The 17,805-nt window shown below is 39.9% G+C and overlaps 1 protein-coding gene across 3 annotated transcripts in view; it reads right to left on the bottom strand.

Annotated features, from left to right (window-relative positions):
- Positions 1 to 17,805, bottom strand: part of adcy5 (adenylate cyclase 5) — a 104,901-nt gene that overhangs the window by 32,605 nt on the left and 54,491 nt on the right. For all 3 annotated transcript variants that reach the window (XM_036592820.1, XM_036592902.1, XM_036592985.1), the window contains exons 2-4: positions 16,567 to 16,716; positions 14,907 to 15,028; positions 16 to 127 (exon numbers count right to left, since the gene is read on the bottom strand). In XM_036592820.1, coding sequence (XP_036448713.1) covers positions 16 to 127; positions 14,907 to 15,028; positions 16,567 to 16,716 — 384 coding nt within the window. The remainder of the gene's footprint in view (positions 1 to 15; positions 128 to 14,906; positions 15,029 to 16,566; positions 16,717 to 17,805) is intronic.

Raw genomic sequence — 17,805 nt, 5'->3', positions numbered from 1 at the left:
TCGGCAGATACTCACTGCAGCCAGTTTGTCGAATCGGGCAAACAGCTCGTTCAGGGTCATGACCAGCTCCTGTGCTGTGCACTGGGACGCCAGACTGGTGAATCCCTCGATGTCAGCAAAGAGGATACTGCAGAGACAGAGAGAAAATAGAAGGTCAAACACATGCAGAAAACTGTAGCTGCAAAAGCCTTGCAAATTCAGCTTAGCATATCACTATGATCTTCCACTTTAAGGTCCGCACAGCACACACATACACTTGTGTTGCCCTGTTACCATGGTTACCTGTGCAATTTCTGAGACGATTGCCTGTGGGCCATTTCAACTGACCATTCAAGAGGCAGACGTTTACATAGATACAGTAATAGCCATGAGCCATCCTACAATGGTAACCCCAATGACTCAGCTCCATTACCATGCCAATGGCACCGAGGACCGGTTGAGGGCGGCACACTAGGCCTCTATGGTAATAGAAGACATTCATAATCTAATGAATCCAATGAGAAAAAAGGTTCAGGCTGTAAAAGAGAATCTGAGAGAGCAGTCTGACATTCTTCCATGAGAACAAGGTAACAGATACGGCCTTCCATTGTAGGGCACTCCTGGGTGCGAGACAGGCGAGACAAAAAGCTGCAAGGGTTCAGATGACCTCATGGGTTATAATAGCGGTTACTATTCAATATTCCGCTGCAGAGTTTTCTACAGGGAGGGAGACGAGGAGAGACACTGTAACGGATCCAGCTCTAATAGAAATATCTCGGCACTAACCCTAGGGCTCGGTGAAGGTTGATAAGGGAGACAGCGAGGCTTGGTGATTGAAGCTTCTGTGCACGACCAAAGTGACCTCTCTGTTCAGCCTCTCTGAATCTCAGTGTGAAAGACGATTTCCACAAATGCTTAAAGGCTTCTCCGGATGAGATGATGTTCTGGTGCAACACAATGCTCCTGCTGTACTCCAAGCATGTGACATCCGTTTTTAGCCACACGGAGCCTGCTGCTGCTCTCAAAGAAAAGATTCCAGCTTTCACCTGACTGCTTAACCTGTGGTGCACTGCACTATATTATTCTTTCAAGGAAATATAATCTGATCATGTCTGAGTTTGCAACATACGTCTCTGATCAGTGTTTACAGTAGTGTTTGCTGTCTTTTACAACACTTTTTCAGAATTCTTCCGAAGGCATGTAGAGAATGAAGCATCAAACTTAAGAGTAGGCCACCAAACTAAATTCTGAAATTCTGAAAAAAATTACCAGATTTATCAGAACAGTCGCCAACTGATTGGCCCCATGTGTTTGATCCCCAGAAATGCCACAACATCCATGGACAGGAGTACAAAAGGGCACAACTGGCCTCACTCTCTCTAGGTGGGAAGACTGGCCCAGCTCAAAGTAGTTATTCCCATCACTGAATTTCATAAAGTCATGTGAAAAAAATGTAATGGCTAGCTTCACACGTCTCAGAGGAAGCATATACTAGCTTTCATCCTCTTAGGTGAAACTGGTCACGACTACATAAATAAATAAATAAATAAACCCAAAAAAGCGGATGGAACCATAATTTAACACAATAGCAATAATGCCTCAATCCAGTTGCACCAACAATGCCATGAAGCTTTCTCTCTTACCATACAGACAACAGCCAAAAATAAGTTACATGGCCACTCAAGGCATAGGTTATAAATTTGGCATCAGTGGACAGGACCATTATACTCGCTATATATAAAACACCAGATATATTCCCAGTTCTTTCCTTTGGTTGGTGGATTAAAAGCTACAGTGAGGACAATGAGGTGCTCTCTCTCTCAGTGCCTGGCTGAAGCCCCCTCTGCTGAAGACAGGTGGGAGGGCTGCTCTAAAGCATCCACAGCAGGTTCTTAAGCCTCACTTAATGGCTAGTGTAGAGGTGAGTCATCAGCTCCCCGCAGCTCAGGCCCAACATGAAGTGCTGTGAGCAGACAGCCCTGCTGTCTAAAGAGCCCCAACACCCATCAAACATTTCAGGAGCTTTAGAGGGTGAAATGATCTTTAAGCTATATGTAATCTAAAATCAGGACCACTTTATTGGTCCTGGGGGATCCAGCCTGGTGAAATCAGCGCTTACATAAATGGACAAGACAAACACAACTAGTAAGCAGACAATTACAATGCACAAGCATAAAGGGTCCCATAAAACATGCATACACCTAGTACGTAAACAAAATGAAAAAAGAAAAAGAATTATATATATATATAAAAAAAAAAAGATTTAAAGCAACACTATGTTGGATCTGGGGATTAGGAGACCTCTCTGGTTGAAATATGTAACTGCACACAACGTGCGGAAAAACATGGGCTATGCTTCGGACCCCCACAAGTGAATGAACCTGACTTTTGCGAGCACATTGAAAGAGTATTCGAAGAGAGTCAAAAACGTGGTGAAGGACGTTTCCTCCAAGGATATGAGTGAATTGTCTACTATTGTCTTTATATCTTCATCAGTAGTGTGGGAAAACCTCAATTCTTAGATGCATCGTGATGCGGACGTGAACGATTCTGAATCGATTCATAAATGTCAAAAATCGATTTTCTAAATACTTAATTTGTAACGTAATGTTGACGGAACGCAAAAGGCGGAACTTGGAAGTGCGGAAGTGCAGCGCCCGGACAGTCTGTGGCGGCACATAACAAAAGCACTACTGGATGAGCGAGAAATCCGACCGGCTCCCTCTGCATTAAAAGCCAGGTTAGATCAGGAGTCACAACACAAATGATAAGAAGAGCCATTTTGTCCTTTAACATAAATCAAATCACCTTGATAGCCACAACGTTTAATATCCAGTATGTCTCAGTACGAAAACGCTGACTTACTTTGCTCTGCTTTAAGCTTTAACTAGTTATAGCTGCTTTCCTCCCCTCTCCACCAGAAAACATTTCTTTAAAAGTACACCAGTTTCTTGTAAAATGTCTCTCAACGTTCGACTGTTTTATGAGGCTGAAGTCGCTTATTCTCCAGCTTCTCGTTTGAATTTTTCCGTTCCACCTTAAATTCTGCCTGAGGCGCCGAATGTAAATGCGGCACCATTTAAGGTGGAACGGGAGAATTAGAAAGAGAAGCGACTTCAGCTTCGCCACTTTTTAGTGTTTGACAGTCTCTCGTTTCAGATTTAACGTACCAGGAAACCAACTGCGCTGCTTATAAACGAGTCCATTCGTCTCCAAATGTCCGTCTTAAATCTGTGCCTTTTCGTTCGCTACTAGCTGGGCGAAGCTTCGCTGCTAAGTGACCTGCAGTCTGCACGGCAGTTCAGTCTTTCGCCCTGGTTCGCCAAAAATGATATTTTACTGACACAGAGATCCCACCACTCTCTACAACGAGACCAAAACCAAACTTATAAAATCACTGAAGAAAACGAGTAGAATAGCTGTAGTGTGCTGTGTGGTCATCCATTACCACTGGATCTTGTGTCACCCTAACAGCGCATTTTATCGCAGATGAGTGGCAGCAGCGCCTCATGTGCTCCAAACAGCAGTTAATGAGAGCCTTCCAGTTCACTTGCCACATCACTTCCATTTGATTTATTAATAAAAGATATTGGAAGTAAAATCATTATGGATCATTATAAAAACGTTGCTGTAAAACTACCAAGTCCTCACACAGCAAGAAAATAGAAATCATGTATAGCAAAAAAAGATGCATCGATAATCGTTTTATAATCGCATCGCAGCCCTCTGCATCGTAATCGAATCAAATCGTGAGGTGCCTAGAGATTCCCAGCCCTATTCATCAGTAAACCTCTGATTTTGCATTTGGGACCTAACCATCACTTTGGGCCTTCTTTTTGAGCCTGTGCATCTGACATTAATATGTAAAGGTGTATGATACAGTCCAAAAAAAAAACTCCCACTGAAACCGTCCTGGTCCCTCTGACGTTTAAATGATTATTTCAGGCTTTACAGGGTGACTTGCAGCGGCGCACGCACACCATACTTCAGTGTGTTCTTTTCTCTCCATATGCAGTAATGCTACTTCTTTCAGTTTTAACAAACATATTACACAGTGCTGCTTTGAGTCAAGCATCATGGAAAAAAGGGGCAGGAAATGAGTTCCCAGGGAAAATTCCAGTAAGTAGAGTGAAATCAGGGTCACCAATAGCCTGTTGCTGAGGAAGCTGTTGAGGGATGCTTCAGCGGGTCAGCGTGGAAACAGCTCCGGCATGAGCTCCGGCCAAAAAGCCCCAGGAAGGAACGCTGTGCAGAATCACACTTCCTGCTTACATAACGTGACCCTGTAAGTCCTTCAAGGGTCACTGCTCAGCCTGTATCAAAGCAGCTGTGGGGCTTGAGAGGTTGTTCCTCATGACCCCTGGACCCCTGGAGCTGGCACTGCCAGTCCTGCAAGCTTTCATCTCCAAACCACTTAACCCCCTACCGACTCCATCCTGAACAGGCAGCTTCCTTCTGCTATACTTTCTTCCCAACCTCACAGTAAAAGGCATTCAACTTCAGTGTAGAGGCTGCCACTGTAAAAGCATATCTGTCTTTCACTTCTTCACAAAAGGACATAGTGTTCAGACTGGAAGTCCAAACAGAATGCTTCAGTCCTGTCAACACCATGCAGTAGAGGGTGGTATACTGGATCATCCTGCATTGAGGTTGTAACTGTTGCTCAGGAATAAGTTTTATCATAATCGATATAACAGTATGCCACAAATAAGCTCAGAGAACTTGACACAAACAATGAAAATCTGGCTAATATTAGCCCATTTAGATCAGTGGCTGAGTCAGGGGTGTTTCAGTCACATTTCAAATGTAAATGAATACGCAGCGGTCTCTCCATCATCTCCTGCTGTCTAGCTCTGGAATATCTGAAATATCAAGGAATGGTCTTTCGCATTAGCATCCGTCTAGCATGGACACCAGAGTGATTGATGCGTTATCTTTCCCTTTGTACCACCCAAGAAGCCACGTGACTCGGACAGGTGCTTCAGACGATGCCATGGTCTCAGGGCCCTGACAGGCATCTGTATAGGTGCCAGAATTTTTGCCACTCTATTTAAGGTAGAACAGAAAATTCCAACAAATAGCTGCTAAATAAGAAGCCAACTTGCAACATTAAAAACATTCAGCATTGTTTTAGCTGGGTTCACTGGGCTAAAGCAAGATTGACATTGGCTTTTCTATATATTGCTCAGTGCTCCTTTTACTATTTTGCACAATAAAAACATTTTAGATGTCCTTTGACTGTTTTGGTTCCTTTTAAAAAGTAAAGGGGCTTCCCAGAATAAATAAGCAACTGTTACCCTACAAACATAGGTTTATTTAAGCATCTGTTTTTTTTTTTAAATCTTCATACTGTGATCTACACCAAGACTGTCAGACATTGTAATTATGCCGTGATAATAATAGATGGCCTCATCGCCAACAACTACTAAGAGCGTGCCATTCAGCAATGTGTGTCAGCTCATGAACACAACGGGTGAATGTAAGCTTCATATGCTTCAAAGGAAGCTTGAATAGATTTCACATTGCCAGATTGGTGGCACCTGTTCAGAACATGGTCAGGGGCTTAGAGGGACTGAGAATTACAGTATTGTGCAACAGTCAGTGCCCACCCTTTATTTATTTAATTTCCTTCTATTAAGTACAAGCTATTCATTTTCAGGAGACATTTCTGAGGAGATTAGGTAGAAGACAATTCACTTGCATAAAGCAGGAGTAAAATAGAGTTTCCAAAACTGAAGTTCAAAAAATGATTAACAAAATAGAAAATGGAACTCCCTAATAATCATCTAAGACCACCATCAGATAAACAGTACTTAAAGCGTTCATCTTTGAGAGAGGAGAAAAATCAAGCTACACTCTTGCCTCAGATCTGAAAAAAAAAAAAAAATCCACAGGTGTTTCTGTCCATCCTTTTACTGTGACAAGACAACACAATACTATGAGTCTAAAAGGATGTGTAAGCTGTCAAGAACACACATAATACTGAAAATCTGATTACATTTGATGGTTGAGGCATTTATTAAATATATAATATTTGTATAGTATCCTGTAGTAAACTACAGTAATTATAAGCAAGGTTCTTATAGAAATCCTATAGAAATGCTGTTACTTTTGTATATGCCATGTTTTATTCAAACCACACACACACACACACACACACACACACACATCATCCTGCTTGTTTGTTTTCATGTCCATTGATGTCAAAGAGCAGCTGGTACTGCATAAGGTTGCCTGTCTGCTCGTTCTTCCACCAGCATTCCCACCCATCTGCATGGGCTTCTCTCCACATGTCTCTGTGTGGGCTTTAGTCAAGAACACGAAGCGTAGCACAGACCGGTTACGTGACCACCCTCAATAATTAAGCAATCTTTGTCCTCTAGGAACAGACCCGTCAATATTCCACTTATGGAGATGAGAAGCAGCAGCACATCGGCTGGCAGCACACTTACATAAGGCCTTTAGGGAGGGGGGTGGGGGGTCTCAGCGGCTCGCTGGAAGGCTTTTTGTTGAGGGCGGGACAGAGACAGGCTAAAGTCTGCTGACAAACAGCCGACAGGGGCGAGAGGCGGGCAGACCGTCTGGCCTGTTAGCAACACAAACATCATATGCCAGCTCACAGGCTAAACTGCCAAAACACGCCATCACAACCCTTAGTTTTCTGTAACCGAAGGCCTTGGCTGCTCCCCCTTTTCCTGTTCTCTGTCTGTCGCTCAGCTGAGCCCCAATTACAAAGCAGAGCCAGAGAGGAGTATTAGCTATGAAATCACCCAAGCTTAGAGGCTAATAACCCCCCACCCCACCCCAAATGAGTCAGCTAAAAGCTGGAGTTTTCTCAGAACAGGGTGCACCTCTGACAAGTTACTTATAAATATTATACTGATTTTTTGTTATAACAAAACAGAAGCTGGTCAGTGAAGGTTTAAATGAACACTGTAATTCAATAGTTGAAATAGATGTAAATAGACATTCAGAGTGTTTTGATGTGAAATGGTGCATTTTAGAGAAACTCACAGACAAAAACCAGATTTTGTGTGTGGTTTCAGACTTTTAGACCCCATTGTACAGCATAACAGCTTGGAATCTGGACTACAGCACAAATCTGCAGACCTTTCCCCTACTACAGGCCCTGTGAAAGGCTGGAATGTTTATAATTGGATATGGTGAGGAAAATAACCAAATAAATCAATAAGAACATCCTCCTGTGCAAACCCCATGGCTACTTCACTTCATCACATAATTTGAACTGAAATGAAGTGAGCATATTTCACTGCCCATAATGGGACATTTTGGCTGACCATCACAAAAGAAAATACACATCCACACAATCATGAATATATGCTGACCAGACAATTAAAACCACCTTTGTTTCTGCAAACATCCTTAGTATAAAAGCCAACAATGTGACCCCTGACACACACACTCAAGCAAACTGTTCATCATTTATTCAAAACTTCTACAAAAAATTAGACATGCATAAAACATTTCAAAAAGCTGGTGTGTGTTAATGTAGCTTTGCTCTACCAGGCATTTCGACACAGCGTCCACACATCTGTCCACATGCAACAGATACTGCAGCAAAGTACAATAGGTATGAATGGGCAGTCAAACTCGACATGAGCAGCTAAAATATGCTACAATATGCAATATTGTGACTTTCAATATTAGTAAAGGACTTCACCAATATTTCCAGGACATTTCTTCAATTTTCCTATTTTCCAGGTGTTTTCCATGACTGGAAAACCTGGCTAAGAGACCTGGCAGGTTTTCCAGGTTTACCAGGATACATACACTGCTTAATCCAATGTTAATGTAAAGAACAGTCTGTATGAACAGTCTATAATAGCAATACAGATGTAACATTCAATTTTAATTTAATTCAGGATAACATTAATATTAATAACAAAATATTAGCTATCGGTGTCTGTAAGCAGCAAAATATGTAAAGCATCACCGAAGGAAACAGAGACAGCTTTTTTAAAAATACCACAACACCAGTGAAGCTACATGTTCAGTATGCTGCTTAGGTTTGCCTCGGTATTCACAAGCACAGCGCATGCCAGTCACTGTTTGTAATGGTTTAGCGTGTTCTTCCTCAAATTCATCATGAATGTTAGGATTTTCTTCAAAGCGCATGTGAACTGAGAATGCATAACAGCTCAAATAATAGTCCAAATATTATGAATCCATCAAACATGCCTAGGGAATAAGCCTCAGCTTAGAGAATGTGGTCAAAAAAGGAAACGATTGTGATGTAGTGCATGACTAAATGCCAACAGCAGGTCATACCACAACTGTAGGGCTTAGAGTTGTGGTCTAGAACAAATGGCTATTCCATCCATCTAACACAAATAAAGGGTCTGTGCAACTATTTGTGCAATGCAAATAATGTAAGCGCTGTTCAGTTCTATTCTATATTAGTCCTATAATGAAACAGCATGAATCAGAGATGAGGTATGAAGGGTAAGAATGTAGAAGTTCTCTCCAAAACTAACAGAACAGCTGAAGCAAACTGTGTGAAAATACAAACGTAAGTATTTCATCAAATGCCACTCACAGGAAGAACCCCTACGCTCCATGATTTTTAACTTCCTTCAATTTATTTCAGTAAGGAACTTATTAGTCGGGGAGCACCGAGCCAAGAGCCTGGCAAATTGAAAGAAATGGAGCACTAAAAAGCCTAAGGGACAAATATGAATCGCCTGGTATTTCTAATATGTAGTATTATTCTGGCAGACTAGCACCCATTTTTGTCTGATAGAATACCTGAGCCAATTACTGATCTGCTTCTGTGTGCGTTTGTCTCCAGAACAGGTGGACTTGACTGATTTGATTAGTCTATGATTACTGAAGCAAACAGAGGGGATTAGAGCACATACCTCTTTTTCACTTAGCTGATTGGGACAGATCACAGCAGCTCTAGAATTTGACTAAATGGGCTTCATTTTGAGCTCTGAAATGCAAAAGCATGATCAGCTTGATTTAATGTTAAAATGTCCTTCCTTTTTTCTCCCATGAGGTCAGTCTGTGCTGGTTGTGTGAGTTTATGCACCAAAACTAGTCATCATTCATTTTTACATGACCATTTACACACCTCTATTTCCAATCTCTAAATCTCCCCTATAATGAATAATAAAAACAATAATTCTCTCTTATTATTATTCGTTGTTAATGCAACTTTATGACTGCTCTGATTGGTGGCCCTGTATTGAGTCTCATTCAAAAAAACAGCCTAGGCTGAAACACTCCTTATAACTTCGATGTGAGTGGGCGGAGCTAAACTGCTGTAGGCTGAATAGGCAGACATACAGCATGGGTGTACATCTTGGTGGGTGACTTTTACGTAAGTCGTTGATTTGTGTGGCATCACAAAAACGGCAAATTAAAGGTTTATTTCCATATACAGACCGCATAGACTAAAGAATGAATGGTAAGTTTTAAAACTTTAACAATGTATATGTGTACATGTGACATTTAAAAAAAAGTGATCAAAACTTGATTTCCCAAGATAAAGGCCCTTTTATGCGGGGAAAAAAAGCATTCCTGACCAAAGTTCTGATAATCTTTACAGATGTAGCACCCTTTCCACAGTCCAGCCCAAGGATGAAAGAGAAGTGTTGTGTCTGAAGGAAAATTCCTGAAATGATTGGGGCTTGCATGTGGTGGCCTCATAATCTTTGCTGTAATCAATTGCGGCAAACAGGAGAGCGAGCAGGACTGCAGTTAATATTTTATGGTTCTCTGGAGTCAAATCCGACCTGCTCCCTGTCAAACCGTTTTCCCCTCAGCTAATCTAACAGCACTCTTGGATGGATTTAGCATTCTTATTTGAAGAAAATCAACATTCATCACGTGTACCTTACACAAAAATCCCACTACTCTCTGCTAAAACAAGCCCCACGGACTGTGGCCTCATATGGGCACAATTAATAAACTCCAGTATTCATTATAAATAAAACAAAAACATATCAGGATTTAAAATAAATCAAAGCTGAACTCCGGTCCAACTGTTAGGTCACATGGAGAAACAAATGGGATACAGTGGGGGGCCTCATGTAGAGTGTGGTTTTGAGAAGGAGAGAAGGAGAGAGAGAGAGAGAGAGAGAGAGAGAGAGAGAAAGAGAAAGAGAGAGAGAGAGAGAGAGAGAGCGCGCGAGTTAGAAACTGACTATGTGTGTCTGAGTGGAATTAAGGCTACAGAGTGTGGCTGTGAGGAAGCCAGCGCGTGATGTGAGGGAATGTGTCTGCACACACAGAGAAGTGCTGCTCTAGACACGGTTGGTCAGTTCGGATCAGACTTAGAAACCATCACAATCTCCTAAAGACAAAACAGAGAAGAACAGGGTGGACGACTCTATTTTGTGCTGTACAAATGTACATTAAGCTTATGAGTGCTGTCCTCTCTCACCACAAGATGGTGCTAAGGCTGGTTTACTAGCTTCAGACTGAAGAACGTGAGTCAGTTGGAGGTTTGCTCTTTCAAAAATGCCAAATACACACAAAGCCACAAAATTTCACTAACAGACCCAACAGTGAAGGTAAAAGTGTTGTAAATGTAGCACAGGCCTTTCATAAATAATCAAATAATGTAATACGATTTTACATTCTACGCTTTGAAGTGATTTTAAAGCGAGACTCTACGAGTGAATAGGGTCATCTTTTAAAGCAACAGATGTTACCATGAACATGTGCCAGTTGATCACTGACATTTAAGTACTTTTTGTATTTCCTTTTATGTAATTTATATTTAGACATGCAAATGAGATGTTATGTAATTAAATATGCATATCAATTCTGTCCAATAAAAAAAAAACTTCCTTTTCTTTCATTTTGATTTTTCTACATTGTTCAAACAACAGCTGTCCTTTGCATGGTGAAGTCAGGAAAATGTCACAATGAATGCACCAATAAAAATGCTCCAAAATGACTTGGAATAAATTGTTTTTACATTCTTACATTCACCTGGACTGAAAATTAAGAATGTTTTTCTTTCTCCTTCTGTAAAGCACCATTTTGGAGATACTTGTGTTTTTTTTTTTTGGAAAAGTGACAATGCATAAACAACATACAAAAATCCACCCTTTGGATGATGATACAATAAAAATATTAATTTCATTGTGAAGACACACTCAGAAACAGATTGGAATCTCAGGGTTATTACTTAATCAAGAAATCACTGCATTATTAAAAAGAAGAAAAAAATGCTTTTCAGTTTTTGGTAGTATAAAAGTTTTGCATAAATCCCTCTATTAGCAATATATTACGAATAAATATTATAAACATACTAAATCTTTATGCAATATCTTTCAGAATATGGTTAGGAATCAACCTGTAAACATGCAGGTATTCTAGACACAGAGAGTTTTGGCTCTGAATGTAAAGAAAAATGGTTTTAGGAATGAGTCTCAGAATTGCATTACACAGTGAGATCTTAGAAAACATATAAACAGACATATTTGTACTTCTAGACAGATTCTACAGGAAACATGCTTTTCAGTGATATATGACATTACTTGGTTGTGCCGAGTGTGGTTGGAGCCAAGCCTTCATTAAAAGCTGCTTACTTTCAGAAAATACACTAAGATGCGAGCAAACTGACTAAACGTGCTGTGTTGATGATTGAAAGAAAAATTACCAAAAAAATTGTAGAAATGACCAAAAAATAGTAATTTCTGCTTGCAAACTGCCGCAAGTGTCTTAAAAGTAAGTGATACTGATCTTCAAACCCTAGACAGGGGGCTGCTCATTTGGCATCATACAGTTATTACATTACATGACACAAGTCCAATATTACATATCATACATTTGCACTCTTTGTGTGTGTTATTTTACAGGCAGACAATAGGCTAAGGATAAAGCACAGGTCATTACTGAACAAAAAGAAACAAGGCTCATGTGAGCTGGGGTTGTGGGAGAGGTGAGGGCGACAAAAGTGTGACATTCCTTACTGTGCTGCACATAGTGACTGCTACGTCACATAATTCTCAAGTTACAGTAAAATCTAGGTGTTCATGGTCAGCCACATCTTTGGTTGGTGAATTTATTTTTCCTAAAAAAAGAAACCTACATATACATAAATCTTTGTATGTATAATTATGTTGTATTTATGTGGAACCTTGAAAAAAAAGATGCCTTCCAAAGTCTGGCAGCACACACACATAAAAAGCCATCTGGCTTCATGCAAATCATGTGACAGCATCTGACCTCAGGAAGATAACTCTATTGCTGCGAAAAAATGTATGACTTTTGCATAAATCTCAGATAATTTTTCATTTTTGAAACCAAGTAAGGGCGCTTCAGTTTTCCATTTGAAAAGCAGGAGCCTTGTAAATCTATGACAATGTCGTTAAATACAGTCCAGACACTGCAGACTTGAATTCAAAGTAAAATCAACTGCTCATCAGGCCACCTACTAACTGCTCACTCCTGAGATGCAAGGTTTAAAAAACACAGTAACATAGTGTTATCAAGAAAAAAAATCAGTATATATTAATAAATCAACTATGTTCTACACTGGCGTAATTCTACTGTGGCTAAAAACAGTAGTTTGTGAAACAATAAGAAGGAGTTTGCCAACACTGAGCCCGGTTGCATATTTTGGGCTGTATCTTCTCATACATGAATATCTGATCCTGAGTGCTATTCTCTTAGTAATCATTCATTTATTCAGCACATGTTTCAGCATGTTTGCTGCCACTGTCAAATGAAGCCTCCCAACAACACGTCTCTGACGCACTGCCACTAAATTATGTCTGGTTTTAGACATAAGGTGGAGAAAAGTCAGTGCAAAACTGATGTTATTTGCTCAATTTAGAGTAAATTGAACAGAATATGTAATCAGCCCCACTTCTCATGTCTTATAAGGCAGTTTCATATAAAACACATAGGCCAAATGTGTCTGATTTGTGCCTGAAACTGATGCACAAAGCTTAGTACGTTACACCCTCTATATCCTAATTAACCAGAATGAGATTTTTCCACTTTACCTTCAGCACAAGCTTCAGTGATAGCCATATGTTCAGGCCCAGCACGTTTAAGCCCATCCAGTTTCATCACTGGCCCACCCTATGGCAGCAAATTGTGGACTTTCTTCAAATTCAAATTTGAATATTCAAATGCAAGTATTAAATTGTAACTAGCTGCAGCTGGTATTGCTAGCTAACAAGGATCTAGCTAAGCGCCAGTACTGACAAAGTTTAGACTCGTCATTTTGACAGAAGTGCCTCATTGACAGTGAAAACACAATTGCAAACAGGGCTTCAAACACATTTTAATTTTGGCAGAGCTGGAGAGCAACGATGAGGAAATGCAACTGCAAACGAGTCAGACCATTAAGACAATAAAAATGAAATGTCAAAAGCGCTGCCCTTTCCACATGAACTTTAACACAGCATTTTCAAATTTGCTTTGGAATTTGAATAAAGTCCGGAATATGTTGCCATGCCACCAAAAATGATTGTTCAAATATAATTTCAATGTTAAAATCATATTAATGAAACTCACAAATAATATTTTCCAGTCACTTACCAATCAAAATCCCAATATAATCAACAACTGTGCAGCGTTTGTTTAGCATCACAACCAACAAAACCTAGCTACCATTTTTAAGCACTAAATTCAGGCAGATCTCATCACACAGGTATGAGAAGTATAACTGTACAGAGTACTGCATTAGCATTGATGCTGTCAGCATTTTGGAGATAAATGTGGAGAAGTACACAGTGTGGATTTAAGGACTAAAGGGGTATAAGAACAGCTTCTTTTTTCAGATCAAACCATCAAGCACTACATAAACACAGTAACAATCAACCAGCACAATCATCAACCAGCTCAGTAACACTGAAAACATAAATGCTAGAAATCACCAGCAGAGTTATGTTACTTGTTACAGTGCATGTGTGCAAAGCAAGAGATGCAAGTTTTTTCTACTATGAACTTTTATATAATTTTTTTTTTTATTTAAATTTTTTAAATTTTATGTGTTCTAGTCAACAAGCAAGCTGGTGTCTCTTGCGTTTTTTTCCTACTGTCATGTTTGAATGGTACTTGGCAAAATCCTCGGTCTATATATCGTTATATAGGTATGCAGAGATTTTTTGATCAAAACATGAAATCAATAATTGGCCAATATATTGTTTCTATTTTGGCAGATCTGTTTTGCAATTTAATGAGGTAAATAATATGAGCAGGTATGTGCACTCATACTGTATTTGAATGCTGCTGCTACACCTGCAACAAAATGTCGAAGCATGACTCACTGTGCTAAACAGCCTGTTACCTCTTACTTTTGATGTAGCACTTTATTTGACTGATTTTAACCAGTTTTAAAATGGAAAAATTCAAAATGCCAGATTTGCATTAAATAGCAAAATAATATTATTTATATTACTAAAGTGACAAATAACAGCCAACTATGTTGGCTAATAACAAAAATCTGACTGTGTCACTTTGGCTATGAAGAAACTGGAATCAGCCATAAAATGAATTCCTATTGTTATAGCTTAGTCCCTCCCCCATCATGGCAGCCAAATTCAATCATTACACCACCTGTGAATTTACTGTGCACATCCAAATCCAAGTCCTGCTGCTGCTACTGGTGACAGCTATGCAAGGACAGGATTTTAGTCAGGTCTAATGGGTAATCAATGAATTTTGAAAGTAAATATGAATCCCACAGTGCATACCTCCAGACATAAAAATGCACAAAAAATGAATATACATTGCTTACTTTCTATACACAGCTATACAATTATTGCTATATAAACCCAGTGCCTTCTAATCATTTAAAAAGTAAGCAAGCCTTTAAGATATTCAACAAAAAATCTCAGCAACAAATCAAGTGAAGTTCATAGTGAGTCTATGCAGGTGTGAAAGCAAAGGTGCACAGTGACCTTGACACGTCAGGCTGGGCTTTGGCACTCTCCTACCTCACATTGTCATGCTTCTGGATGTAGATCTTGTGAAACATCATATCCTCCTGCTTGGCATTTATGTCGGCTTTCATCTCCATGGCAACATGCCGGGGAAGCACAGAGAGTAGGAGGCGTTCCTTCAAATGAGGGAAAAAAAAGAAAAGAAAAATGAGATCGCCTTGATTCTAACCATCCCACTGAGGGACATTTCTGACTGAGGGCTCAGAGATTAACATCTTTTCTGTCTCAGTCCAGCTCCCCTACCCGTCAGAGCCTGCTGAGAGGAGGCGTCACTGCTGACGCCAGTGGCCATCACTGATGTCATCCCGATATGTATGTGATGTAGTGGAGATATATATGCAGTGCACTCTTGAAATAAAGGTCCCAAAAATGGCTCTTTGGAACCAGTTTGGGTTTCTTAAAGAACATTTCAGTAGATGTTTTTCATTTTCATGAACGAGGTGTGTGAAAATTTTGAATCTTTTTAAAATTTCAAAGAACTGCAAACTGTACCAAACCCCAGAACCATTCGCCATGAACCTTTTAGGAACCTTATTTTTATGAGTGCACTCAGAGATAGCAGTTTGGCAACTTAATTACTTCAATCTGTCAAAGTTAATAATGCATTAACAACTATTATTTTTTTTTAAATGTTGTTTATGTATTTTCCTAGTTTGACTCTCCACTGTAAAAAGAATACACTGTATGAAAGAAAGTGAGAGGCTATAATCTCAGAGGAGTTGGACCCACTGACTGTATATATTCCACATGTCAAACACAAGGCCCGCGAGCCAAGTCAGGCCCATGACACAGTTCTATTCGGCCCACAAAATTATTCTTTTTAGCCCGTTTCACCCTGAGATGCACTACAGTCCCCAGCATGTACTGCAACAAGTGAGTGTTCTGACTGCCTTCCCCCAACAACAATCTATGGGCCAGTGGTTCCCAGAAAAGAAAATATGCCTGATGTCTAGTTCAAGCAAATAGGCAGTTTTAAAAAATCTACCTAAAAATAATTCTAAATAAAAAGAATTTGTTTTAAGTATTCAATGCCTATTCAATTCAATTTGCTGTTGCAGTTTTGGCATATTTTGAATAAACAACCTATATGACGTATATAATATACACACTCATTGGTTGGAACAGGCAACTACTGCTGTCATTGGACGCCGACAATAAAAAAAAAATTAATTAATTGTGATTTACTACACAAACTAATGTAATTAACCACAATTATTCATTTTAACTGGTTGACAGTCCTACTTCAGTCATTTAGCACTGATTCCTCAGACACTGGTTAGGGCTAGTGTTGGACTAAATTGCAATGCCAATTGTGTGTCATGATTAAAAATGCTTTTTAATCTAGGCCCAGGCATAATCTAGATCTGGAAAACAGGTCCCTATATAGTAATTCTCTCATAACAACGTCCCCCATCTGTACTGTCATTTCTTTGAACACCCTCACCAACAACAGAAAAGGGCCCATTTAAAAGTATTTAGAAGTTTCATCCAGAGATTCATGTTTAAGAAAACATTTTTTTTTTTTTATGCAATACATCTTATCCAGGGAAGATGTCCAAGTCGATGCTGAGACATCCGTATAAAAATAAAACTTGCTGCTGCAGCACAGCGCTGAGCTCCCAGCTGTGCTGCCTGGAGTGCTCTTCTGCCTCACCTGCTGTTGGTTTTCTCTCTGCGAGTGAAGGCGGGCCTGAATGCATTCTCGGGTCTCCTGGAAGGCCTGTCTCTGAGAGCCTTCTGCTGGGTAGTGTGTACACACTCCTACTATGTTGGTGCAGGAGAAGATCAGCACGTTGGACACAAGCTGCGAAAGAACAAGAAACAAAAGCAGAACTCAGAAAACAGAATGGAAGGATACGTTAGACTGATCGATATCATTCTTTTGCCACATTTTTTTCATCTTATTTGCTCAAGAATGCACGGAAAACTATGAGTCAGAGAGAAAATAAAAAACTTTCTACAACAGATAGTATGAGAAAGGTTTAAAAATAGATGCACCAAACTGAGCACAGGCCAGTCTTGCTGCTCTTGTTGGGATTTGGCTTGTACACAGTGTACATAACTTGGGTTTCTATGATAAGAAGAAAGCACCACTTTAAAATCTGGAGTTCCACAGAGAGAGCCTGATAAGCCAGGACAGCAGACAGTAGTGGCTGTTTGGTGTCTGCATGTTTTAGTTTATCTTAGCCCAAGTTAGTAAGTCAATCTCTCTCTCTCTCTTTCTCTGTGGCCAAGGCATCTTTACTTCCTCTAAACACTGGTATCAAGCAAGAGATTTCCATGAGTTGCTCTTTCACAGACATATCTTGGTCATGACCTCAGCCTCAGCCAGACAGCAACAGCAGGCCCTCCAGCTTAATATAGACCATGTGTACATGTGGATTTGTGTGAACGCATCCACCGAAATGTGGAACAGTTTAAAAACCTGTTGAAATAAATACACTTTGAATAGAAAAGCACGTGCTAACTAGGGGTGCATGATGATTGCCAGCTGACATATTCACTAGTAAATGAGAGCATTTAATCATTATTATTGGTCCAAACTTGTAATCATGGCTTATGCACACTCACATACTTTCCCTTCTGAACTTGTACAAATGGATGGAGTAGTGAATAACACCACTAGTAGGCGTTGACAGATATACAGATTTGCACTGGTCACTAGGGCCACCAAGCCAAAGATTTTGAATGAAAATCCTTGTACTGATTATATTCAAGGTTTTTTTTCTTATTTCAACTCATCAAACCTTAGAAAAACTAAATATCATGATGCATATTGTGCATCACAAAAATGTCATGAAGTATCATGATACTGTATTTTTGCCCTATCGCCCATCCCCAACCTGATATGTCTGATTAGTTCCATCTCTGGGAAAACCAATGCAAAAAACAC

This window comes from Colossoma macropomum, unplaced genomic scaffold (assembly GCF_904425465.1).
Source record: "Colossoma macropomum unplaced genomic scaffold, Colossoma_macropomum, whole genome shotgun sequence".
In the NCBI taxonomy this organism is placed as follows: Eukaryota; Metazoa; Chordata; class Actinopteri; order Characiformes; family Serrasalmidae; genus Colossoma; species Colossoma macropomum.
Note: the sequence above shows the minus strand (reverse complement) of the source record. Positions and strands in the feature narration are given on the sequence as shown.